This window comes from Gymnoscopelus braueri (assembly GCF_963280865.1).
Source record: "Gymnoscopelus braueri genome assembly, chromosome: 3".
In the NCBI taxonomy this organism is placed as follows: Eukaryota; Metazoa; Chordata; class Actinopteri; order Myctophiformes; family Myctophidae; genus Gymnoscopelus; species Gymnoscopelus braueri.
Window position 1 is genome coordinate 20,628,084 of NC_137612.1, and position 27,028 is coordinate 20,655,111.

A 27,028-nucleotide genomic window follows, 5' to 3' on the forward strand; every position below is an offset into this window, starting at 1 on the left:
TCATTATATATTCTAGTGTGTGATCAATTGCAGTAAGTCATATTACATTATGTTGACAAATATAGTTATTATTAATAACCAGAAAGAACATGTATTAACACAGCATTATCCTGTTAATACTACATGTGCCGACAAGAATTTAAAAAACATGGTTTACTGAGCAAACATATGCCAAATCAGTTTTTTTTCTTTTTTGGTTTACTTTCGTTTTTTAAGATTTAAAAAAAATGCATTTATATCTTTTTTATTATAAAATACCACTGGATTTCACTACTTCAAAATTAGTCATAAATACTGTAAAGGAATAATTATTATGATTAAGGATTAATTGTGTAATAAATGTATAACTATCAGACATATTTCTCATGAAATATGTGAATAGGATATAAAATGAATAATTTTAAGGTTAATGATAATACTGCACTCACTGTCCCTTTAAATGGTTTACTGGTTGTGGTTGCCATAGATATATATATATATCTATGGTGGTTGCTTGGTGACATCTTCTTCCACTGTTTCATCAGATCAGGATCAGTGTTGCCAGATTGTGCGAGAGAAATCAGTAACCAGGTCTATGAAAACAAGCGCAAAAGAAGCCACATGAGCACTCTAACATTGGCTATTTGAAAATAGCCGAAGCCGATCTACAATCTACAATAGATCTGCTATTTTCAAAGAAACATCATGAAAACAAAGTGAAAATGTAGGAATATTTTCAAATCCACAAAATCTTGCAGGGTCTCTGGCACAAAATTATTTTCAGAAAGTTGGGTCTACAAATATATATTAATTTGGGGTCCTTGACATAAGATGTTTAAGAACCACTGGTTTAAACAACATAGGAAGTAAGCCCACATACGCAACTACACTTCAGAAACATCAAGCCCAAAAAAACGCAACCCGCAACTAATATTTACAAGCAACTTACCAGAAAAACAAGCCCAAAGTCGCTTATAATAAGCGGACATGGCAACGCTGATCAGGATGATAACTAAACTAGTGCAGTGCATTGCTGGTTCAGTTTCATTTCGCTGTAAGGTAGCCTCGCCTATACAAAATATAACGCTGGCGGCCTACCCTCCTACACTGTCATGGCAATAAAGTGAGGAGGTGAGGTGGGGCCGACAAAACTGATTTCTCGCAAAATGAAACTCAGTGGCAAAAAGTGACTAAGTAAATTGACTTAAGAACTGTACTTATAAGTACAGTAACGTAAATGTACCTAAAAATTCTACCTATAGGTAGAATTTGTAGGTACCTTTACGTTACTGGAGTATTTAAAATGTTTTATACTGTTACTTTTACTCCACTACATCTCAGAGTCAAATATTGTACTTTTACTCCACAACAATTATTTAAAAACTTTAGTTTACTAGTTACTTTGTAGATTTGGATTATTATTACAAAACATACATTAACCACTTCAGCCCTATTTAAACTTTGGCTATAGCGATCTACAAGCTCATTGTAGATCTGCTATTTTCAAAGCATTTTTATACATTTGGAAACTTGTGAAATGGGACATTCTGCATAATGAGTACTGTTACTTCCAGTACTTAAGTATATTTTAAAGCTAATACTTTTGTACTTTTACTCAGGTAAATTTGGAATACCGGACTTTTATTTGTAACAGAGTATTTCTACATTGTGGTATTGGTACTTTTACCTTTACACTACAAAATGTGAGTACTCCTTCCGCCACTGTATTTCATCAACAAAAACAACAACGCCACCAGCATGCAGCACATCATCATCACATCACTTCCTGGTCAGCTGTCTGCGACATCATCATCTGCACTTTATACTCGGACGGGTCAACGCCTCCTTTTGGGGGAATTACAACTTATTTTCATGAGTTACTTTCCTTTCAGACTAAATAGAAACTCATGATGGCCAGCCTATATATAGCCAAAGCAGGTTCCATACAGTGTAGTTATCAGTGAAGCAAGGATATATGCGTGGCGCCGGTCAACATCATCTGTGTGTGTTCAGACGACTTTATACAGAAGACAGCCAATCTAATCCTCCGATAGAATAGGTAAGTGGGTTGTTTATTAACGTAGGGATAAAACAACGTATAAGACTTAGCATTTATTTCTAAGATACTATCAAGATATGTGCTGTACCCTGTGTCACGTATATAGTTAATTAGTTCTACTGTATGTGATAATTTGAGACAGATATGATTAGCCTACATATTCATGCCAATGGACAGTTGGGATGTTCAGCTTCATTTTAGATTTTGGGTAACAGAGGAAAAAGAAGCAACAACGGTCATCTCCAGCATCCGCATCACACAGATGATTGTGTGATGCGGATGCTGTAGCTTCTACAGGTCTGGGCAGTGGGCAGGGCACGGTGGCACAGTGGCACAGTGGGCACCCAGAACCAGACCAGTTCGCTATTATTGCTTCCTCTCAAGCTGAAGTGCCCAGTTATCCGGGCAGAAACGCCCCCATTTCTCTCTGGTGCCCAGTTCTCCAAGTACCCCGCAGTTCTCCTGTACTCCGGTTAACGGTAAAACGGTTGTAGTTTTATCACAGTAAACAGAACATTTTGTTTTTCAACCTGAAATGTATTTCGCCTAAAGTATTGAAATAAGTCATGAGAAATGTTGTATCTGCGACTGCGATTGTAAGGGGATTTCTAGGATTTGCAGTAATTTATTCAACCAAATACCATGCAGCTGATGGGCTAGAAGTGCTAGAAGTTCAGAAATGTCAACTGTATATTTATCCCCGCCAGGCGGCGAGGGATTATGTTTTCGCTTGATTGATTGATTGATTGATTGATTGATGTACTTTATTTAGTAAGACATGAAAACAACAGTACATGGAAGTACAAATTCACAATACAAGGTCTACTAAACTGGAAGACTCATTAAGCACTGAGCTTGTTTAAGATGAGATCCCCATGCACACAAATCATGATGACATATAAGAGACAGACAGATATACACACTACTATACAGAACGTCATACAATCAGCTTACAGGTTACTGGTATGAAGAGTGAAAAATATGTAAAGAGAAGGAAAAAAAGGGGGGGGACGTTAAGACTTAGACAGGAGCCATTTTCGAATTGCATCCTCCTGAAGGTGTATCTTTAGGGCAGTTTTGAAAGTGAGTAAGGTTTTACACGCCTTTACTCCTTTTGGCAGGGCATTCCACATTTTTGATGAATAGCATGAGAACGAGTTCATTCCATTTGTTGTGCCAAATCTGGGTTGAACATGATTCGTGGAGCTGCCTCTGGTGTTATGATCGTGGACTTCATTAACGTTTTGGAAGTATTTTGACAAATACAGGGGGATCCCAATGTTGTGGTGTATCTTGAAGACCAGGCCCATAGCAAGTCGCTGTACTCTGTCCTCAACCCTAAGCCATCCAATCCTAGCAAAATGAGGTTTTGATGGGTTTTGTGATTGAGACCAAGAAGTAGCCTTACTAGTTTGTTTTGGGATGTTTGGAGCCTTGTTTTTAAGGCCTTGGAGGTGTTGTGATACCATGAGGAGCATGCATAATCGTAATAACCTTGTATGAGGGCCCCTGCAAGAATCTTCAGAGTATTCTTACTGACTAGACGTACAAAAAGCATATTCTTTGGTTGACCTTTTTGATCACTCTTTCTGCGTTTTTGTTACCGGAGAGGTTTGCCTCCAATGTGCTCATGTGAGTCTTTTTGTCTGTCTAGTGTCCAACCTCTGTTTTAATGGCTACAGTGGGGTGACTGACTCAATTTAGGTCGGACATCAGAAACCGCAATCTTCAGGATTTATAGCCCATTCATAAAATACAACTTACACCAGGTCAAATAATGTAGCTACAGTGAAAACTAATGTCCGCATTATGTTGATAAAAGATACTAAAAATACAATAAAACAATTATTAAAGCAGCAAAATAACAGAAAACGCATAAAAAACTTTTCACAATTGACAACAACATTCCATTCAAATGGGTACAAGTTTATTTCAGGTGCAGTCATGGTTGCAGTGTTTGTGAACATCTGTAGCTTGACAGTTATAGCCTAATAAACATGGAGACCCCAGCTGTTGCCTAGCAACCCAATGCCACTGGTCTGTATCAGAGAGCCATTAAAGGTAGTGCATTGTGCAGGTGACAGAATTGAATTGCATAGTCAAGATATCAAGTGGAGTTGTATTAGTTGTCAGGGCCGGATCTACCATATGGGCACTTTGAGCACGGGCCCAGGGGCCCCTGAGCATGAAATGGGCCCCTGAGCATGAAGTGGGCCCCTGTGCATGAAATGGCCCTCTATGTTAGGAGACTACAGAGTTGTTGTTTTTTTTTTGCTCCGAAAATATCACCCATTCTCTTGATCATGATATGATTATCCAATCGGAATTAAAGTCGTCATGAAAATTGTCATTTTTGCTAAATTTAGCTCAGAAACAAGGGTGACCCTTTCAAATATGATTATTTTGGGGGGGCCCCAGTTCAAATATGATTATTTTGGGGGGTCCTGGCCTGAAAAGTTTGGGAACCCTTGATCTTCGTCATCACGCAGTACGTTTGCGTTTACAGGAAGTAATACAAATTCGAATGTGATGGACTTTTGATATAAAAATACACAAAAAAGGTTTTGAGTCACTTCCACCCTCCGATGGAATAAAGCGAACACCAGTGACATTGCACTGACACAAAAATCACTCTCCAGTAGAGGATGGAGTTGCAATTTCATGAAGGTCAGTCAAATGATTAAAACCCAATTTCTAATGAACGCCAGCCCATGGATACATATGACTGTAGCTTTAGTTGTAATCCCCTTGACTGTGTTGCATTATTATATTTGCATTGTTGTTAGCGATCATATAATTGCTTGGGATGTGTAAAAGTGACCGATTAGCCAAGGCTCCGAAAATCGGACAAGTCCAGAGATGCAAATTTGGGGTTCTTTATTTTACCCAAAACTCTTTCACCAACAATTACAGTGCAGCATATAAATAGTGAAGGCCTTAAATAACAAAAATAAATAAAATACTTTACAAAAATACGGAAAATTAAAACACTTGACGGCAAACTAAATTAAGAAAACAACATAGGAACTTCAGAAACTGTTTAACAGGCGACACCCTTACACAAGGACAATGGGAGCGCTCCCCTAGGTGCTTACAGCTTGTCGCTCCAAGTCTAACTGTAACTCTGACTGCCCCTAAAGCCTCCCTCTTATAGGGAGTGGATCCTACTACCTGGCAAGAATGTATCAACAGTCATTAACCCAGCTACACATTCCCATAGCCTATGACTGATCTAAACATTACAATCGAGGTTGTACAACATAATAAGTTACATTTCTCACCCATCACTATATTCAAAAGACCATTCAATTATTGCTCTTGAATACAGACAGACCACCCACCCCTCCTCCTCTACAGTACTTGGCACCCTCCAATCTAGGACTGCCAGAACTGCAGAGGAGAACTGTTGAGGTGACCACACCCATAATTAGCACCACTATCAATGATTCAATAAACAGAAAAACGTCAGGGGGGGGGGGCTCGAGAGCTTCAGTGCCCAGGGGCCCCCAGGGGTGTTAATCCGGCCCTGTTAGTTGTATTAGTAGGCTACTGCAAAGGTTCTCAACCTTTTCAGGCCGCGACCCCCCAAAAAAACATATTTGAACTGGGGACCCCCACCCTGACAAGCACTTGGAATTGTAGGTGTAGTGTCTAAAGTCCTATACTTTTAGGCACTACTGGTTGCGACAGCTAGGGTTGTTTCGACGTGTGCTAGAATAACTGAAGTCCAAACCGTCCGTAAAGTTCATAACAAAAAGATGTATTCTTAGTAGCTTTCGTGCCAATCACTCCAGTATACAAATAATAAATTTAACTTAAACTTAAACAGTTAAACGTACGTGGCTAAATCAACAGCCCTCCTAAACACAGTCAAAAAACTGTTTGCCTCCTATCAGCAACACCTGCCCTTGATTACAGACAGGGTTAAATACCCTGTAACCCTGGCAACCTTGGCCTTGACCAAGCCCTGTGGTGACATCATCAGTTTAGAAACAAAGTGGCTCAAATGGCTCTTACACCAGCCCCCAATTGCTACTGCTTCCATTTTCTTGCAAACTTCCTCAGAAGACTCACTACTGTGGTCATGGTAGGATGTAGTTTCCTTTATGGAGCCAATTGTCTTTTCATCGTCACTGGATCTCTGTGATGGGGAAGGATGCTTTTCTGCATTGAGTGGCTCTTTCACCACTCTGTTCAGCTTGGGCGTCTTCACCCCAGCTGATTCTTCCACCAAGCCACTGATCATGGCATCTTGCTCTGCCTGCATCTCATCAGACTCAAATTCCTTTTATTCGTCTGGCCTTTTTCCACAGAGGAAGAGAGCACTTCCACAGCTGGTGGCTCATCTGCATCACTTTGATGTTTGACCTCACTGACAGCCGCTGACCTCTGCTTCTTCCTCAGAGCCTCAGCCTGGTCACTCTGTGTCCTCCTCAGAACCTCGGCCTGTCGAGCCTGCTCCTCCTGTGTCCTTGCGCTCTATGTGTCCTCCTCAGAGCTTCAGACAGGGTTAAATACCCTGTAACCCTGGCAACCTTGGCCTTGACCAAGCTCTGTGGTGACATCATCAATTTAGAAACAAAGTGGCTCAAATGGCTCTTACAGTAGGAGTTGATGCATTAAATGTTGTTTGACTCGGTTCCACAGATACATATTGTGAAAAGAGGCGTTGTGAGCATGTAGATCGGTAGCCCTGAAACATGTCTGTCATACCAAACGAGCGTCATGTGAACCATGGCTAGTAAATCGGCTATTTTCACAACCTTTGCCTCTTTCTTTATGTGACAATTTAGCCAATGTTTGACCATTTTTTATAGTATAGTTTGTTTGTTACTTTAAAAAGCTACTAAAAAGGTCTTAGAAATCCTTAAATAGTCACTTTAGAAATGTGCAGATACCCTGTATACACTTATACTGTACGTGGGTTTGTTTACTGTTGAGTGAGAAAACACTGTTGCACACTAAGCAAATCATCTGGGGACCCGCCCAAATTCATTTGGGGACCCCCCTAGCAAATCATCTGGGGACCCGCCCAAATTCATTTGGGGACCCCCCTTGGTGTCTTGACCCAAATTTTGAGAATCACTGGGCTACTGTATTGACTGTACTTGGTGTATATTGGCCTACACATGTCTAGTATTCGCAACCATCTATACTTGCGATGCTCTGGAAGCCTTTCTACTGTTAAATGTATATTGATTATATAAGTACCCTTGCATTTGTTTATAAAGAGCTTGGGAGAGATTACCAGCATGGACTTCTTCCAGTCCTGAGATCGCAAAACTGCCAAATGATTATAGAATTTTGGTGTAAATTATAACAGGCCACTGTCTTTCACATTATTTGAATTTCTAGCATTTAAAACGATCTATTGCCCTGTCTTTAATGGCTCTGGTGACTGGCCTGTAGCCTGTGTATCTATCAAGAACTCCTTATCATAATTGCACTACTTTAGGTGCAACAAAATTCAGATGGCAGCTGACTTGACTATAAAATACCAGATTACAAACCCCATAGCTGATTTAAGAATGTATGTGTGTGTGTGTGTGTGTGTGTGTGTGTGTGTGTGTGTGTGTGTGTGTGTGTGTGTGTGTGTGTGTGTGTGTGTGTGTGTGTGTGTGTGTGTGTGTGCGCGCGCGCGCGCGCATGTGTGTGTTTATTTTTATTTTTTTCTCTAAACGTTAGCCTGGCTAAAAAGGGAAATAGAAAAGAAACTGGTTTGCCAAGTACATTTAATTGCACACACCTATTATTCCTCCTCTGTATTTACCCATTCTAACTATTAGACGCAGTGGGCAACTCTATTGAACAGTGGCCAGGGAGCTGTTGTCTTACTCAAGGACACTTCGACACTAAGCCTAGAGGAGCCAGAGGTCGAACCGGGGACAGAACCGTTGAACGGCCTTCTCTACCGCATCTCTACCAGCACAACGCTTGATGACCAAGTGAGTGAGTCCGTTCCACCAAACCACCACAACAACCAGGCCAAGTGCAAAATTATGTTTTAAAATTGATATAATTGTATATTCCTATTCCATGAGTTCACAAGGACAGTGTTGAGCAGTAAGCTGCTAAAATAATTTGATGCCAAGGCTAATGTTTTTAGGTTGAGGGAATTGCTACAATTTATTTATCTATGAAGTGACATTGAATAGGTCTAGGGAGGTGTTTTTTTAAAGTGTCCTTGAGTATGTTCCAGGGGGTTCCCAGCCAAAGGAGGAGTCATTTAATCTCACTATTAGCTCAATTAAATTGAAATGATTACAAAATAAAATTAAACTAGGCCTATGTAATGTACTATTCTAATATGTTTCAGCATCACCACTATGAATCTATTTCTCATACATTTATGACATTTACAATTTTTTTCATGTCTGTCTTTTTTTTATTTAAAAAACACTGTTTTTTTAATAAATATTTCATTATCAACTTGCATTCATTTATGTGGTAGAAAGTGTAATTTTGAGACCTATTTCCCCATACAGTGAGTATGAATGTAATCGCTACTTCTGGTTCCCCGATCACAGAGCACATGATAAAGATGATAAAAAATATCTAGACTTATTTCATGCCCTAGTAACTGTACAAATAGTACAGTCCAGAAGGAAGCACGCACATCTCCAAAAAACTTTCCAGGTGCTGAACAATACATACATTAGAGAAAAGGAAGGGAAGTCCGCACACTGGTAGCTCCCAGTAGAACATATATTAAATACGTTTACACAACGTTTCGACCGCTAAGGGTCTTCATCAGGTCCCTTAGTGGACTTCCCTTCCTTTTCTCTAGTAACTGTACACCCAAGGTTCTTCAAAGTTCAACATCACTTTAAATATAGCCATAAAAGCGGACGTGCTATTGACTTTAGCTGTGTCTCACCAAAATTAGTGACCTCGAATTCTTTGACTCTTAGTTTATTTGTATCTATGGCCAATATTTATGATTTACATGCACCAACGGATGACTCACACATAGAACAATAAAGGAGATGACAACGTTTCAGTCTGTGGACTTTAAACTTTGATGAGTCACTCTATATATAACTCACTTTACAGGTGCACCTAGTCAGTGATCTAGGTGTGCTTGATTGCACGCACAAAGCCAATGGACCCTTCTCTAAACCCCACCCCAAAAGCGATTGTCCAATGCCAGCTTAGCAACCGTTGTTAGCCTGGCATAGGTCTGACAAGCTTTCGTCACCTGCTATAGCTGTCAATGTTATTTCGCCCGCACACACAATCATTTGCAACATAATAGCAAGAATAGGAATACCACGATAACGCAATGGGGACTACAGGATGAACCACGTACCCAAACCCGTTGGAGGCTGCTTTTCCCAAGCTGAAATCTGCACTTAAACTGCAAGGCTGCATGGCTGTGTTGTTGAACACAGCTTAACGTCGGGAAAGTTACACGACTCACTCGCCCAGGTGGTGGCCCAGGTGGTAGATAGGCTACTAATCACCGTAATCGTAAAAAAAATCTGAATCACAGCACTGCCTGTTTCGGATTTCCGCAGAGTTAGCAATTTTTTTATTTTTATAGTTCGTATTTTAATAACAGCACTTACATCTTTATTTAAGCCACCAGGAGGTACTATTGGTTTAAGGTATAAGATTCACATTGAAGTAAAATGTTTTCCACATTTCCACCATGATTATTAGGAATCTTCATGGCAATGCCACATAATGCTAAAACCAAAATGTAATGATTGCCATTTGCAAACTGCTGGATAGAATTATGTGCACAGCTTCAAAAACAGTTTTTCTCAAAGGTCTTTGCAAATGCCTGATCCATGACATCTTGTGGACATCCTCTGATCCAAAATTGCACAGCAATAGAATGTTGACACCTTCTATAAACCAGTTTTTGTTCCATGATGATCATTTACATAGATTAGAGTATTTTAGCCTCCACCCTTTCTATTTCACACTTTGCAAGTCAAATAATACATGATCTAAAATGTCTGATATTCTCTACAGTGAACAAAACCATCAGATGACATCATGGCAGCAGCGCCGACCAGGAAATGTGATGGACACCTCAATCAATTCCTGCAGACTTTTGATTTAAAATGTGTTTGTAAAGTTTGCAGCAAGCCAACATCAGATATCACCTACTCCCTTGTTAACCTTCAGCATGATTGCGATTCATCGGTTCTGTTAGCCAAGAAGAAAGAAAGTCAAATTAAATGGAGGCATATAGCTGACTTGCCAGTGTATCCAAAACCCGAGAAGTATTTTCAATGTAGATATTACACAGAGGGAAAGGGATGTGCAGAACATTCAAACCGTTGCACGTATGCCCGAAGCACAGAGGAGGCAGAAGTGTGGAACTTACTGAAGCAAGGAGGGTTTACTCATGCAGAACTCATCACATGGTTACAACAAAAACAGGGATTGCCTCCCAGACAAAGAAACAATGGGACTGACTCCACTGTGAAGGAAGAGATCCATCAGAAGTTCCCTGGCCAGTTCATGGAACTCTGTGCAGTTTGTCTCCACAGCACCGCCAATAAAGTCTCCACGAAGAGCAGCACCTCATTGCACTGTTCCAGCCACAGGCATGTTTGGAAAGCAGCCCTCGTTCACCGTGCTCTCAACAGGGGCAAAGTGGTGTACAATGAGATCAGGCCAAAGCCTGAAAAGCCATGGCGTTCATGGCGTTTCTGTGACAGTGTCAGAAATGGGAAGCAATGCCCGCACGGTGCTCAAGCATGTTGGTTTGTGCACAATGAGGTGGAGATGGCTGTGTGGACTGCGGAGAGCGAGAAAGATTTTAATCGCTCAGGCCTACTGACTCGTCCCCGTAGACAACAGCCCAGTCCAGCAGCCTGCCCGTCTCGGACACAGCAATATCCCTGCACAGCCTGTTCACAGACATTTGACTCAAGGGGAGGCTTTATGAACCACTGCAACACATTGCAGCACAGCACCAAAGTCAACGAGTTGAACAGCAAACAAGTTGAATGGAAATTTCGAGACCCGCCTCCTACAAATCAAACCTACAAATTGTGTGAAAGGTACATTTGCTGTGTATAGATTGTGCAATGTCCATAAATATTATAATCGTAGCAAATGTAATACCATATGTGTTTGTTGTAGGGCTTGTTCATGCACACTTGGTGATGCATGTGCAGATGCTCATTCAGAAGCTGAGCTGCAGGAATGGCGAAGACGAGACAAAGTGTTGCGAAAGAACATCACTGCCGCTGAAGAGCAAGGTCTACTCTCTTACCAGAGCAACCTCCTGAGGGAGTACAGAGATAGCACCAATGAAAATGCTATTGTACGAACCACCGTTTAGTTATCACACACAAACATGTAATTTGCCTTTCCTTGCACAAACTGGAACATTCTGCTAAATATATGGATTTAATCTTCTTTTTGTAATGCAGATGGCAGAGGAAGTTGCCGGTGTTACTGTGCACTGTGATAGGGAATTGATGGCCTTTGGTCAAATGGAAGATATGCCGATGAATTGGCATTTCAAAATCCAGTCAGAGGTAGGTTTTGGGCGTTACAGAACATACTACAGTGTATGTTTATAGTAGTATCAAATCTGAGGCAATAGTGAGAAGTGAGAATTGCATCAAGATAAAACATTTAACATTTAAAAACATTTAAAATAAAATAATTTAACCTCAATACTGAAAGTATCAAGCTCTACAGTAAGTATCCACCAGAGTAGTGTGCACGATTATGTCATAACAGGTGTCTGGTGCTTATGTCTTGCTGCAGAGACAACTTGTGGAAGTTGCTTTATTGAAACAGGAGCCAGGGGCTTCATTCTCTCTTGGAGAAATCAGTTCCATGCCCTGCACCTATGCCTCTGGTGAACAGTTCAGAAAGGCAGACATGACCTATGACATCACTGTGTCCTTTGAGGCCCTCAACCCAGGCCTGTACGAACAGTGGTTGGTGCTGGATTTTGACATGAGACCAGTGCTGCTGCAAAAGCTCAAAGTTAGGGTTGGACAGTCATCGTCAGTTGACATTGCAGAACCACCTGTGAACCGTGGTACGTCCTCTCAAAGTCTTAAACGCTGGCATCTGGGAAATCGAGTCATCATCCCATGTATAAACAGAATAGAAGATCAGGAAGAGCTGTTAAAGGAATACAAGCCTCCTCAGATTAGTTTTCTCTATAAACCCACCAACATCAACCAAACACCTCTGAGTCACGAAAACTACAAGGAGAGAATGCACCAATTCCTGTATGATGAGGAATTGGCACAGGACCAGATTATTTCACGGTAAGTGAACAACCTAACCTTCTTTATTGTACAATATCTGTAATGTTGAACTCTTACTTAACTCTTACTTAAAGTTATACAGTGCAGGTCCACAAATAAAGATTTTTAGCAGCCTCTGCTGGTCATTACCGTCACTGCAGGCCGTTTGTTTATTCCTCTGTTACCCAGAATTCCATTTGTTTTCACCGGAAGACGGAAGCGTTTCAAAAAGCGTTCTTTTAATTGTTTTATACGATCTGTGGTTCGTTTCTCTTAGCCAGTGGAGCTTTAGTTACCGTGAGCTGTGTTTTCTTTTTCTGTTGTTTTTCGACCTTCAAATCATACAATCTCTTAAAATCAGCGTGAGTTTCCCTTTTGTTATTAGCGCGGTAGTTCCTGGCCAAACAGGAAACCAGTGCGGTAGTTCCTGGCCAAACCGGTGCATTTCCTTTTCCGTTTTCCGGCCGGATGACGTCATTTTCGCGGGAAAGGCTCACAGAGCCACCTTTTCAATATAAATTATAATAGAAAAGGTTTCGGGGGTGAAATTCATGGAGTGGGTGTTGTGAAACTTTTGCCACTCACAAAAGATATACAATTTAACTTTAGTTTTGTTGAAAAAGTTACCTAGTATTACTTTAACTCTACTTAAATTGTTCTCTATTTCATTTCTAAATTAGATTGAATATCCAAGGACCTGTTACCCTGTCAACTCAACTCGATGATCCTCGTTATGGAGCCAAATTTGCTCTTCCAGGGGAGATGTTCTGTGCCATTGAAGTTCCCTATTCTCTCACCCCAGACACCACTGAGGGACAGTTCTTGAAACGAGGTGTCCAGTCAGCTCTAATAGGCCCAATCTCTTCAGCTCAAAGTCAGAGTAGCAAGGTCTATGAAGCCATCATCCTCAGGGACACCACAAGTGAAAACAAAATGCACTTAAAGTTACCTGGAGTGTGCTGTTCAGAGCTCAAATTGCAGCCTGGCAAAACATACAATGTAGAGATTCAGTTCCAATTGGATCGTCTCAGGTTCTGTGAGATGCATAAGGCTGTAGACCGACTCCCAGACACATACCAAGTTTTGCCTAATCTCAAGCACTTCCATTCATTTGTGAGTAAAAAGCAGTGTCCCCCCAGTCTCAATTCTAAACAGCAAGCAGCAATGGCTATCATTGCTGCAAATGAGGGAACCCAGAACAATGCCCCCTTCCTCATATACGGACCATTTGGAACTGGAAAGACCTTCATGCTTGCAACAGCAGCCAAAGAACTGTCTCTACAGCCACAAAATAAAGTGCTGATCTGCACGCACACAAACAGGTAATTCAGAATGGTGTTACTGTTGTGATTAAAGGTTTTTGTCATATCCTGCAAGCTTGTCAACGAAGCAGTTGTAACTACTGTACAAGCTACATGGTACAATATGTTACCATATTGTACCATAGAATACACACAAATGGCCCTCGTGCGTGGGAGGAAAGCCGGGTGGGGAGGGTGATATTTGTCGCTGCACGTACTCCTATGGGCTGGGGCGGCACCTGTCAGTGGGGAGTGTTGAGGGGGAGGAATAGGAAAAGGCTCTATGGCCTCCCAAGAAATGGTAGGAATTAATTGGAATAACGACTAAATTGGGGTAAAGAATAATTGACTCCTCAAAAAAATTAAGGAAAACTGACTTAACACTCCAAGTAGTATAAAAAAGTAGGTAAATATGTAGGAGAGGAAACCTTGAAAAGATTATGTTAAAGCATGAGAATTAGTTAAACATTGTGTATTAACCCATTAAGACCTGGAACGCATCTGTGTCACTTTAGATTTCTTTGGCTATTCAAAAATAGCAGATCTACAAGCTCATAGCGCGGCACCGAGTGCCGCGCTATGAGCTTGTAGATCTGCTATTTTTGAAAAATCGTGAATTTCCTTTTTTTTTATTTTTTTTTACATTTTTAAGAATCGCCTCAGGTCTTAAAGGGTTAAGGTATCCTATGTCACAGCTTACTGTATGTAGCTGTGAAGTAATGACAAAATATCATGGCCTGTCATGTGTTATTGCTTTAACGGTATACTGTTGTGAGATTAGTTGTAATTACACAGTTTTATGCTGCCAACATTCTGCATTACAAAAACTGTTTATTTACTTATTTACTTACATTAAGTCCTACACTTTAATAAGCCATTTAGTATTTGAATTATCAGTAAATATATGTACCATTTCACTGAATTAATGAAATAATGGCCATCTGTGTTCCATAATCCAATGATTAAAACGTGTCCATTGTCTTCTTCTTTTTTTCTTAGCTCTGCTGACTTGTATGTGTCAAGGCATTTCCATGACTATGTCCAGTCTGGTCATCTTGAAGCCAAACCTCTTCGAATAAAGGCAGAGGAAGCAAAGTACAGCACAACTGATCCAATCACTTTGCAGTACTGTCATTTGTCAAAAGACTGTATATTCTCTTTACCAGATAAAGTCACAATAGATCGCCACAGAATTGTGGTAACAACTACTTCAATGGCACAACACTTTCATGACCTAAAGCTGCCTAGTGGCTACTTCACCCACATTCTAATTGATGAGGCCTCCCAGATGCTGGAATGTGAAGCCCTGATGCCTCTTGGTCTGGCTGGGCCAAACACCAGAGTTGTTCTAGCCGGAGATCACATGCAGATGGGACCCAAGCTCTTCTCAGTGGAGGACCACCAGCGTTCCAATCACACACTTCTGAATCGACTGTTTCACTTCTATCAAAGCCAAACAAGTGATGCCGCTCTGAAACACAGAATCATTTTCAATGAGAACTACCGTTCAACAAAAGAAATAGTGGATTTTGTTGCCACACATTTCTATGTTGGTAAAATTGATGTCATTAAGGCTGTAGGAAATGTCCCAGCGCATCCAAACAGTCATGCCCTCGAGTTCCACCATGTTCGAGGAGAATGTCACTTAGATACCGCTTCTATGTCATGGTGTAATGGAGAGGAAATCACAAAGGTTGCTGAAATCATACAGAATGTTCTCAGCGACTGGCCATGCACATGGGGCGAGCAAGACCAAAGTTCAATATGTGTTCTGTCTGATGGATGCCAGGTAAGATCTATTCTGTCATTTGCATTAATGAATATTGTAATAGCCATTGTAGTGGAAAAAGAACATAATAAACTATGGTCTAAAGTTGATACCATATTCTTTTACCTTTATGTACAGGTTTCACTAATAAGACAAGAGCTTCGCAAGAAAAACCTCCGGGGTGTGACAGTTGAAAATATTGCAAATGTTCAAGGTATTTGGATAGAAAGCTATAAAGGGCATTTTGAATAAGATTATGCTTTGAGATTGTTGTCATTGATGCATTTATTTTGATTTCTCAACAGGCAAACAGTTCAGAATAATTGTTATGACAGCTGTTCAGACCCGTGACAGACTTCTACAATCTGACTCACATTATCTGGAATTCTTCAATGATCCATGTGTGCTGAACACAGCCATGACCAGGGCTCAGTCCAAAGTGGTTGTAGTTGGAGATGCTGCTGCTCTCTGCAACTTTGGAAAGTGCTCCAGAATCTGGAGGGACTACATAGAGAACTGCATCAGCAAACAAAGTGTACATCCAGCAACCCTTACTGAAGATGTTTTGGCACAAGAGGCAATAGAGATTTCTAAATTCCTTAAAGATTCCAGAGATGACATCAGTGACAGTGAATCATCAACATCTGAGATACCTGATATTGATGACCCCATATTGAGGGAGCTTCTTGACGAGGATAAAGATGTATGTGTAGATGTAACATCAGAGGGTCTACTGGATATTATCCAAGATGAAGAACGAGTCCATGACCTAGGCCAACGCAAAGACCTTCGATTAAACCAGCAGAACTCCAGACAGCACCATTTGAGTAATTACAAACGCTGCACCTTGTTCATGGATAGGTTTGATTCAGGCTATGCCATACCCATCGATGATACCTCCCTCCGCATTGATATAAAGGGGAGAGAAAACCTTGGTCATACATTCCCTGGAGATCAGGTAGATGTGGAGATAACAGATGCTGACTGCTGTCCTCATACTGGGAAAGTTGCAAGAGTGATCCATTCAGATTTAGCTTCCAAGCAGTTTGTGTGCACTGTTGAGAGTTTTGATTTCCAAGTAATGACACCAATCAACAAGTGCATAACAAAGATTTACACACCATGTTGGAAGGACAAACCAAACCACATTGCTGTGCGAAGGCTTACAGACCATAAGCCTGAGAGATTTGTGAAAATAAATGAAGAATCAAAGAGAAACTGTCTCTTTGTTGTTCAAGTCTTGACGTGGCGGGAGAGATTTCGAAATCCCTTGGGAATTGTTGTACAAGTCCTCCCTAAAGTCACATCCTTAGATGCTGGTCTTGAAGTGTTGGATATTGAGTATCAACTCCATAGTGTTCCCCCTCCTGAGTTCCTTGAAAGTGATATGCGTGCAGACTTGAAGAACCGGAAAGACTATCGAGAAATCACAACCTTCACAATTGACCCCGCACATTCTAGCGATCTCGATGATGCAATTAGTGTGAGAGACTTGGGTAGTGAATATGAGATAGGAGTTCATATTGCTGATATTGCAAGCCTTGTACCCAAGGATAGCCAAATAGACAAATATGCACAGCAGAATGGAGTTACATTTTATCCCCCTGGGCCTGTCAGGGAGCCTGCGTACATGTTCCCAGATAGTTTGACCTCCAATTTTTTCAGTCTGTTACCCAAGGCTGAGCGAAATGCCATATCACTGATGGTGAAGATTGATAAAGAAACCAACTGCATCAAGGAAAGGGAGTTCACTCTCTCTGTGATTCGCTCAGACAGAAAGCTGTCATATGATGAAGCTGAAAACATTCTCCACATTTCCAACACAGACAACCAAAGATTTGATACCTTGGAGGACTGTGTTGCCATTGCTTGTCACTTCTCTGAGATTCACAGGAAGGCCAGGAAACAAGATGACTGGTGCTATAAGATGGCCAGTGAGGATGAAGTTATTGGCAGACGACGGGCGCACATGATGGTGGAAGACCTGATGATCATGTATAATAATGCTGTCGCTGATTGGCTGTTGAACATTGACAACATGGGGAGCTGTACCCCTCTTAGATGTCAAGACAAACCAAGCGCAAAAAGGCTTTGCAGACTAAAGGAAAGATTCAGTGCATTTATTCCCTTGTCAATTCATTTCACTTGCTTGACTGAGCATATTGACAGTGCTGCAGCAACGCAAGAAAAAGATGTTGAAGACTCCCAGCATCATCAGGGGTCTTCTCACCAGATGACATCGGCTGAGAGAGACATGGCTCATCATGATGAACAGGTGATGTCTCCAGAGTCATTTTCTGTTTTAACCTCTGTCATGAGATGTCTTGAGTCAGCTGTTACAAGCCAGGACATTCCCAGGATTCTGGATCTAGTGACAACATCTGATATTTACCCTCAACTACAGCCTTTGTTGATTGAGCTGAGAAGGTCCAGCCATAGAGCCTGTAATCTACGCTCCAACTCAACTCAGCTATCCAGAGTTGGTCACTATGATCTTCAGCTTGACTGCTACACCTGGGCCTCCTCGCCCATCCGGCGGTATATCGATGTTATTGTGCAGAGAGTTATCCACTCTGCACTTGAAAACACAGCAGTGGAGTACAGCGGACATGACATTAGCCAAGGCTGTTTGAGTTTTTCACAAAAATCTGATCAACAGTCAAAGTACGACAAGACGGCTCAACGTCTGAAACTGGCTGCCAAGCTTAATGATCAAAGTGCAAGAAAGATGGCTTTTGTCATTGATGCCTCCCCAGGTGGCAAGAACTTAAGTGTGTCTCTTCCATTGAACCGAAAATCCATTCAAGATTCCATCCCAATAAACTACAGGGATATGCAGTTAGCTGACCAACCGCAGCACGAGGAACACGGCAATTCAGTGGTTTTGGAATGGTTGAGAAGAGTTTACTCCTTCACTAATGAACACATCCACCGTGAGCTGAAGCAAGAGGGGCCCAATCCACTTGTTACAACAGTCCCGGTGGACATGTGGCAGGATATGCTGTCATCAGTCAAACAAGGAAACCACACAAGCATGTGTCAGACTCTCCAGGACAGTTTCCATGTTAAACAGCCGGGGGGTTCAAATCGATGCCAGTTTAAAGAGCCATTTAAGACCAATCCAAATGATCCTGACCACTATTTTGGATTGTCCCTGACGGTAAAACCCGGCGATACACTGCAGGTGCAGCTTGGCACAGACACTGTGAGGGGAATGTTAGTGCCTGTGATCCAGATGCTTATTGTACATGACAGGTTTGAGATTTGCCTAGAGCACTCAAAGAACCCGACTGTCTGTTTCTCAAAATATGCACTCCATTCTTCAAGGCCAACATACCCCACATACATGGAGTATCAGAAAATATGGAAACCATTGTGTGAGATGGAGGCCGCCTCCAGTGCTGTTGCAGAAAATGACAGCATTGTCATTGAAGATGTCCAGCTGACATGGCAAAACAAGGACAAGGGCTCCTTCCAGTTACCACTTGAGAAGAAAAGAGAATGGGCCATAAATTGTGACCTCAGACATGTCTTCCTGTGCATCCGCCTGAGGAATCTAGACTATAGCGTCCATCGGGATTATTCATCAGCCCAGAAAGAAGCAGATAACACTGACCTCATGGAGGTCCCATCTCTCACCTGGGTTGCTCATGGTATTACCACCGACGAAACGGGTGAAGAAGAGAAGGGAAAAGAGTATGTTGAGATTCACTTCCGGATAAATCATACGTCCATGGCTTTTCCTTATGGAAAAATCTCAAGGAGTTCAAAATTCACTGTGGAATTGATCCCCAAAATCTTACCTGATACGTAAGTGCTTAATTCATTTTGAAACAATAGTTTGGCATTTATTAAGTGGTAGTAAAAAATATGAAGCCACCTGGCCCACTGTGTTTTATGCCATTGGTGGTTAGGGGAAATCACATGGATATAACTGGTTCAAGTTAGCTATGGTTGTTACAGTTTAACTTTAACTTTTTTAAACAAAATAAAGTGTGTTTTTTATAAACAATATAAGCATTTTCTTTGTTGCTTTATAGACGCAAAGAAAATGCCATTGTAAACCTCAGAAACGCAAACCAACTGGTAAAGAACATTGCTCTGGGCAAGAGAATCCTCTCAGGTAGGTTTGTTGTTGTTGTTGTTGTTGTTGTTGTTTTTTTTAAATAATATTACTTTAAGTAATACTTCAGGTTTAGTAATATTGAATTTAATTCATTAACATTATTTGTATTATACTTTTGAAGGACATAAGGCCAAAGAACGGATGCCTACCAGATTTGAGATAAAAGATCATCCATCTGTCAGTTTCACGATGCTGAATAACAGCCAGACCAAAGCCATACGAGAAGCGCTCACAAACCCCTTCACTGTAATTCAGGGACCTCCAGGTAAACCTAATGTCATTTGATGTTGTTTGGTTTTGTTAGCCTTTTTGGTTGCTATATTACTCCACTCATCCTTATTTAATTAATATTCCTTCTATCTAATTTTTTTTTTAAATATGCTATGAAAGTGGGAGGGTTAACGTGTAAATTGTAGATTTTTGTTTTTCAGGGACAGGAAAAACAGTCGTTGGAGTCCACTTGGTTTATTGGTTCTTCCAGCAAAACCAGTCCATCCCCAGGCTGAGCATTCACAACGATCCTTCAAAGAGGATGTGCATTCTGTACTGTGGGCCATCAAATAAATCTGTGGATGTTGTTGCTGGTAAGCATGACGTAAAGTTACATTATTTCATTCGTTTTCCAATTCCCAGATGAGTTTTCCTTTTCAACATCTATCAGTGTGGCTTAAGTCTTCTCTAACTCATGTCCATGCATTTATTAAAGTTCAACTTCTGAAACTGAAGGAGGTGCTGAGACCACTTCGTGTTTATGGCGACCAGATGGAGATGCTGGAGTTTCCCTATCCAGGAAGCAACCTGAGGCTGTCCCGCCATTATGTCAGGGAGGAGAAACCAAACGCTGACCTTAGGTAGCATTCACCTTTCACAACAGACCGCCAGATTATTTTATTTGTAAGAGAGGATATTTGCACAGTGTTGATTGTGCGGAGGCTGCTTAACTGATGAGCAGTGTTTTTTTTTCACATTTGTAAGATAGTCAAAAGGCTCTAGTGTCTAATAATCTAATGCAGCCTGCCCGGCGGTCTTTGCTGAGTGTCACTCCCTGTCTCTCTCTCTCCCTGTTTCCTGTCCCTACAGTAAAAAAAACTAAGTTGAATATCAATCATGTCTATTATGAAAGTATAACATTTCTTCTCAGGTCCATCACATTACATCATCTCATTCGGGAGCCCGAGAATCCGTTTTCCTCTGGCATACGTACCTTTGATGCAAGAATTAAAAGGCAGGAGGACCTCTCTGATGAAGAGATAGAGAGGTATCTTTAGATGGCCATTGAGTCATATTTCATTGACCTGCACTCTTCCAATGCACTCATGTGCACTGTCATACTGATGGTGCTTTTAGTAAGACATTGATATAATTCCTGCCAATCAACAGATATCTTTTTTCTTTTTCTTTTCTTTTTTGTAGCTACAAGAAACTCCTATATGAAGCTAAGAAAGATGAGTTGCAAAGGCATGACATTGTCCTCTGCACTTGCACTTCTGCATCCAATCCACTCATTTCAACACTACACTTCCAGCAGATCATCATTGATGAGTGTGCCATGGCAACAGAGCCTGAAGCCTTCATCCCTCTTGTCGCCCATAAACCTGAACAGGTAAGTCATTTAACACCAGTCCCTATGCAAGGGATAATTGACGAAATAAACCCAGACAGGATCCTGTCGGGGTATATTTCTCAACAATGACCGCCTCGCCGTCAATCATCCCGCTTATTACACGGCTACTTAATAAATAAATTTATAAATTGACCCAAAAGTAACAACAAAACGAGGTATTTCCTTGCTTACAGTAATGAAAGTATTTCATTAATTTATGCCAGGTGCGGCCGTCCGTCCAGCGCAACACGGTTGCCTCGGAAAACAACAGGAAGTGTTGATCACATAGAATACATTTTCGGTTACTGCATTGTCTATTTCTCGCTTCAAATGTTTTCAAAAACATTCTTGAGAGTGATGTTTAGCTGTAAATTACATGGTGTGTTTGTTTACATGGCTGTCATGTTGGATACGGCACAAAATCAAGCAGCACAGCAGGTGCTCTAAAGTTCATCGGTCATTATCCAGAAATAACACACCGCAGAATTCAGTGATTGACCAATCAGAATCAAGCATTCAACCAAGCTGTGTAATAAATAAATGTATTGCATAAATCTTTATACAAACATTTAGATGAAAAATGGGATTGAATGCACCTAAACATACAATTCAATACAATTCAAAGGGCTTTATTGGCATGAGAAAACATTTACATTGCCAAAGCAAAAGTCGAACAATACAATCAAAGCTAAATAAAGGGAATAGAAATTATGTGTACACAGAGCTGTTACATTGCGGAAGTGAGGGAAATGTAACTTACAAAACCATAAGAATTGTGCATTTGCTGTCAGAAATAGTTAGCTTATACTGTATATCCACATAGGAAAGGTTAGCTTAGGTTTTGCAAGGTTGTGCACAAATAGCAGCTGTTTTTCAAAAGTGTTTAAAGGTAATTGCTATACAGTGTTTCTACAATTTACAATTAACATGCATAATGGTATATGGAAACAATGTCAATAGTTTTCTTATGCTTTGTACTGAATCTTGGTTGTTTACATATGATATTGTAGGGTAACAGTACTCAATTATAACTGCCCCACATGGAAATTGGGTTTGTTTGCAGGATTTTTGCATCAAAATATTATACACCGCAAAAACAATATTGAGAAACGTAATAGTGGACAGACCAGTGGATGGTAAACTGTTCACGTTTAAAATAGTGGCATTATGAGTAATGTACATTATTGCACCAATCAATGTTCCAAAACAAGCCTTGGTGAGACCATGATGATAACCCTGTCTTCCAGATCGTTTTACTGGGTGATCACAAGCAGCTGCAGCCCATTGTCAACTGTGATCTTGTATCAAGACTCGGGATGAACACATCTCTGTTTGAGCGATACATGGAAAAGGCCTTGATGCTTGACACCCAGTACAGAATGGTGAGTTGGTGTGTATGCAATGTGATTGAAATGAGTCATGATGACACTCATTCTGACTCCCTTATTCAACTTTAACCCATTCAAATCCGGGAACGCATCTGTGTCATTTTAGATTTCTTTGGCTATTCAAAAATAGCAGATATACAAGCTCATAGCACGGCACCGAGTGCCGCACTATGAGCTTGTAGAGCTGCTATCTTTGAAAAAATTGGGAAATGTGTGCAAATCTTTTAATATATATATTTTTAAAGCGAACATTTGTAACTGTCAAATGTCTCAACAAATGTCTTAATTTTTCTGAAAAACTTTACTATATATCAGTGGTGCTCAAACTTTTTCTTCTCAAAATTATGTTTTTGGCCGCCGATCCCCATCACAATATGATGTTCCAGGGACCCCCCAGAAGCAAAGATTTTAGTTAAAAATATATATATTTTTAAAATGTATTCAAAGATTTGCACAAATGTTGAGGATTGTTCAAAAATAGCAGATCTACAAGCTTGTAGCGCGGCACTCGGTGCCGTGCTACGAGCTTGTATATCTGCTATTTTTGAATAGCCAAAGTATACAAATAATGGTTATAGCTAAAATCTAAAATGACACGGATGGTGGTTTCCCGGATTGAATGGGTTATACACCTGTTATTTAAGTAATTATTATAGCGTTGAATGTTTTTCTTTTGTGGTCTAATTTGTTGCTGGTGTGTTGTTTAAGCATGAGAGGATATGCGAGTTCCCCTCCATGGAGTTCTATAATGGCCAACTTAAGACTGCCCCAACTGTGCAAAGTACCAGCGTGCTTCTGAATCAGTCTTCATATCGTACACCTATCATCTTTGGGCACGTGAATGGACAGGAGGTCGGCCTGGTGGTCTCCACACAACACGGCAACGAGAACTCCAAGGCCAACGTCAAGGAAGCAGAACAAACGGTGGGCTTAAGGGAAATCTTTAATGTCTTTCATAATCATTTTAATAATATTATTATTATTATTATTAACTAGACCATACCCGGTGAAGGGCGCAGACGAAAGTAGTTGCAAACTTGGGGTTATTGCACGTCCTGTAGCGCGGTCCCCCCGCGGGTCCCCCCGCGGCACCCCCCACGGTCACTCCTCCCCACAGGCAACCCCCCCCCCCCCCCCACGGGCAACCCCCCACACACACCCCCGTCGTGGAACCCCCCGGGTCCCGTCGCAAACACACACACACACGCAACGTTTAGCGCGAGTCGTCTCGTGACACACTGCCTGCGCACACACACACACGGGCAACAGTGTGTCACGGCTGGATTGGATGCGACGCATGCACAGTTTGATCGGGCACAGACGAAGACACCAAGACAGACGGACGGACAGACAGAGGTTACTCAAATTATAGGAGGATAGAAGGATAATAATAATAATACACTTTATTTGCATAGCATTAAAATAAAATATAATAAAAACTGCCAAGAGAAGGGATGAAATTTAGACAAAGATACAAAAGACAATTACTGCCTAAAGTGCTGTTTTAAGTTTTTTCATTTTGAAACACAACCTTTTAGGTGCATGTTGCTTCACTACTGATCAGACAAGGAGGCGTGAAGGCAGAAGACATTGCCATCCTAACGCCCTACAACGCACAGGTGGCCAAGATCAATGAGATCATGACCAGGGAGGGTGTCCGAGGTGTCACTGTTGTCACTATTGCAAAGAGTCAGGGTAAGGTTGTTAACTTCTTATACTAAAAACATTCATTGTGATTCTTTCCCATTTGAATTTTGAGGTCATGAATAACATGTAACAACTTAACCACCTAAAGACTGTATATGTACTTTGTTGACAGGAGTCCGCCAGGTGTCTATACTACCCCCCCCCCCCAGTTGTGAGCCAGGCTCACGTAGCAATACATTGCGATGCATTATGAACCGAATATTTGGCCCAGAATAGGGACGCTAGCATTCAAGTGGTTAAAAGTATTGCTAAATTTGGGCTACCAACAGTACAATGAATAGACAATAAGAAAGTATTTCCCTGTGACTAAAGGCAGGCTACACTAAACTGATGTCTCATTTATACTCTGTCATACGACAGTTTCACATGCCAGAAATAGCAGATCTACAAGCTCACCACGAGTCAGCGCAGGACGCCATCATATGACTATAATACACTGTAAATCAGGCTTAAGCATATTACCATTCTTCTTTTACAACAGGAAGTGAATGGCGTTACGTGATCATATCCACTGTGCGCTCGTGCCCAAAAGAGGACATTGATCCGTATCCTCCCAAGGCATGGCTCATCAAGAAGCTTGGCTTTGTCATGGATCCTAACCAAATGAATGTGGGCATCACTCGAGCACAGCACGGGCTCTGCATCATCGGTAAGAACAGTAGGACAATGCGTTACTTGTCACAAGTTATCACTTTTGTCATTGGACAAGGTGTCAGAGTATATTGGCATTTCCTCTCTCTCTTTGTCTGGTGGGTGATGTCAAAATAGCAGTTTGAGCACATTGTTTATGTTCATTTAAAGTTAAACTAAAAGAAAAGTTAGACCTAAGAAATTCCCCTCCCTTGCCCATTTATTGGGTCATTACAACTTGATTCAATTCAATTGATTTTGTCATATGTCTGTGTTACACAGCAAGTGATAATTTGTGTGTTGTGAGTGTGAAATGAACACTCAGGATTTTTCTGTTTTGACGGGTCTTTTCCAGGTAACAGAGAGTTGTTACGGTGCAGCTCACTGTGGAAGAGGTTGCTGAGGCATTACAGGGAACACAACTGTGTGCTGGATTCTGCTATGGACATTCAGGTTAGGGCGACTAACATGCGGCTAAAAGCCAGTAAGCCAAGGAAACTTCAGTGTTAAACACTGGAAATGAAACCCTGATGGTAGGCTTTGTTTCACCTATATTCATACTGCTAGGACATATCACAAGGAGAAGGAAAAATAACATCTTCATGTCAAGATAACTCCTCACACAGTACTCAAGAAAGCAATACCTATTCCACACAAAAGCTAAGCTATTTAATTTGTTACACACAATTTGTGTCCAATTGTATTTTATCCTAACATCATGCTGTATTTTCCGAATCTACCCTATCTGCACCATTCCAGTAAAGTCTTATTCACACGCATGCCATTAAAAAAACTGTCTGTTATGATATGGTATGGAGAGATATTTCAATAAACAGTGATAGGTTTTATGCTTATTAACAAGAATACAGATTCCACTGAATTAAACATTTGAGGTATAAATTATAACACTCCATGGAAGTGTTGTGTGCTTACTGAACTTACTGAACTGGTCGTGTCTGAGACACCAATACAAATGCAGTTCTGATGATGTACACAAGAGGGCATATAGCACCTGTAAATGAAGGAGCATCAGTTGAATTAATGAAAAACTGTTTTTTTTTATTCAACGAAAAGTTTATAAAATAAATATAGACTATAGTTTTTGAAAGACGTGTACATTTTGCAAAATGTATATTTGCACAAGACTGCCCACTACTGTTCTCTCATTAAAATAATCCATACATCCCCTTTTCACCTTTAGTTCACACTGCTTTCACGTACTGTATATTTGATAATAAGCACAATAGACTGGATGAAAACTAGACTGGAGAAAACTGTATATTTGCACCTATTTGCGCATGCTGTATATTTGACTACAGACTACAGTAATACCTCAGCTCCATTCTTGTGTCTGTATACCTTTATACCTTTTATGCAAATTTCCCTTTAAACTCCTTTATTTTTGATTCTTTGTTTAAGAGTGTACTACAGTGTTGGAAGCTTGCAAAAAAAATATGTTTTCTTACTATTTCATGTTTTTATGTAATCAAATCACTCTTATTTTGCTTACTACCTGTATGCAAAGTTGAGTTGGCCCTGAGACCAAGAATGTCATTACTGGTAAAGGATGTAGAGACTTACCGTACATTGTAATCTAGTATATGACAGTAAAACTTGGAACTTGTTTTATTCTCTTTGAAAAGTGCATCTGTTTATTTTTGTACATCACAAAGAATGAATACTTGTCTGTAATGAATTACATCACAACTTTTGCAGGATTTTTGATGATTATGTATGTTGGTTAAAAATCCTAATACACATTTGAAGAAGCATGACATTTCCATAGTTTATGGTACGTGTTTATGTTTGCAATTACAGTTGATCTTAATGTGTATTTAGCAAATTCAATCGGAACTCTTGTATAGAGTGTTTATATACACACACATATACAGACAGACAGACAGACCCTAGATACCTACTAACCCACTCTTTCCTTAACAGTGGGTCAGGACCCATCTCTGGGTCGCGGACCAATTTTTATGGATCGCAAGTAAATATCTCCTTTTTTTCTGTTTAAAAATATAGCCTATATATATATATTATTTCAAATGATTAACATTTTTTAAGTATTTCATAAATAAAATGGGGGTGGAAATCAAATAATTTCCAATAATACATTTTTAAAACTGATCCACAAGCTTTGCGCCACGTTGTGAGCTTGTAGATCTGTTATTTTCACTAGTTTGGGTCCCAGGAAAATGTCAAATTTTTCTTTTGGAAACCACTGTACTGACC

At 40.6% G+C, this 27,028-nt stretch overlaps 1 protein-coding gene across 1 annotated transcript; it reads left to right on the forward strand.

The window, feature by feature from the left end:
* Nucleotides 1–1,842: 1,842 nt before the first annotated feature.
* On the forward strand, nucleotides 1,843–26,511 carry helz2a (helicase with zinc finger 2a). Its single transcript, XM_080425073.1, has 21 exons — nucleotides 1,843–2,038; nucleotides 7,825–7,983; nucleotides 10,019–11,058; nucleotides 11,141–11,324; nucleotides 11,434–11,541; nucleotides 11,777–12,291; nucleotides 12,951–13,592; nucleotides 14,571–15,360; nucleotides 15,478–15,553; nucleotides 15,645–19,149; nucleotides 19,380–19,462; nucleotides 19,587–19,730; nucleotides 19,897–20,049; nucleotides 20,172–20,316; nucleotides 20,607–20,723; nucleotides 20,879–21,068; nucleotides 22,316–22,450; nucleotides 23,165–23,380; nucleotides 23,995–24,151; nucleotides 24,645–24,812; nucleotides 25,149–26,511. The coding sequence occupies exons 3-21, from the start codon at nucleotides 10,043–10,045 to the stop codon at nucleotides 25,301–25,303; spliced, it is 8,499 nt and encodes a 2,832-aa protein (XP_080281199.1). The 5' UTR covers nucleotides 1,843–2,038; nucleotides 7,825–7,983; nucleotides 10,019–10,042; the 3' UTR covers nucleotides 25,304–26,511.
* The last annotated feature ends 517 nt before the right edge of the window (nucleotides 26,512–27,028 follow it).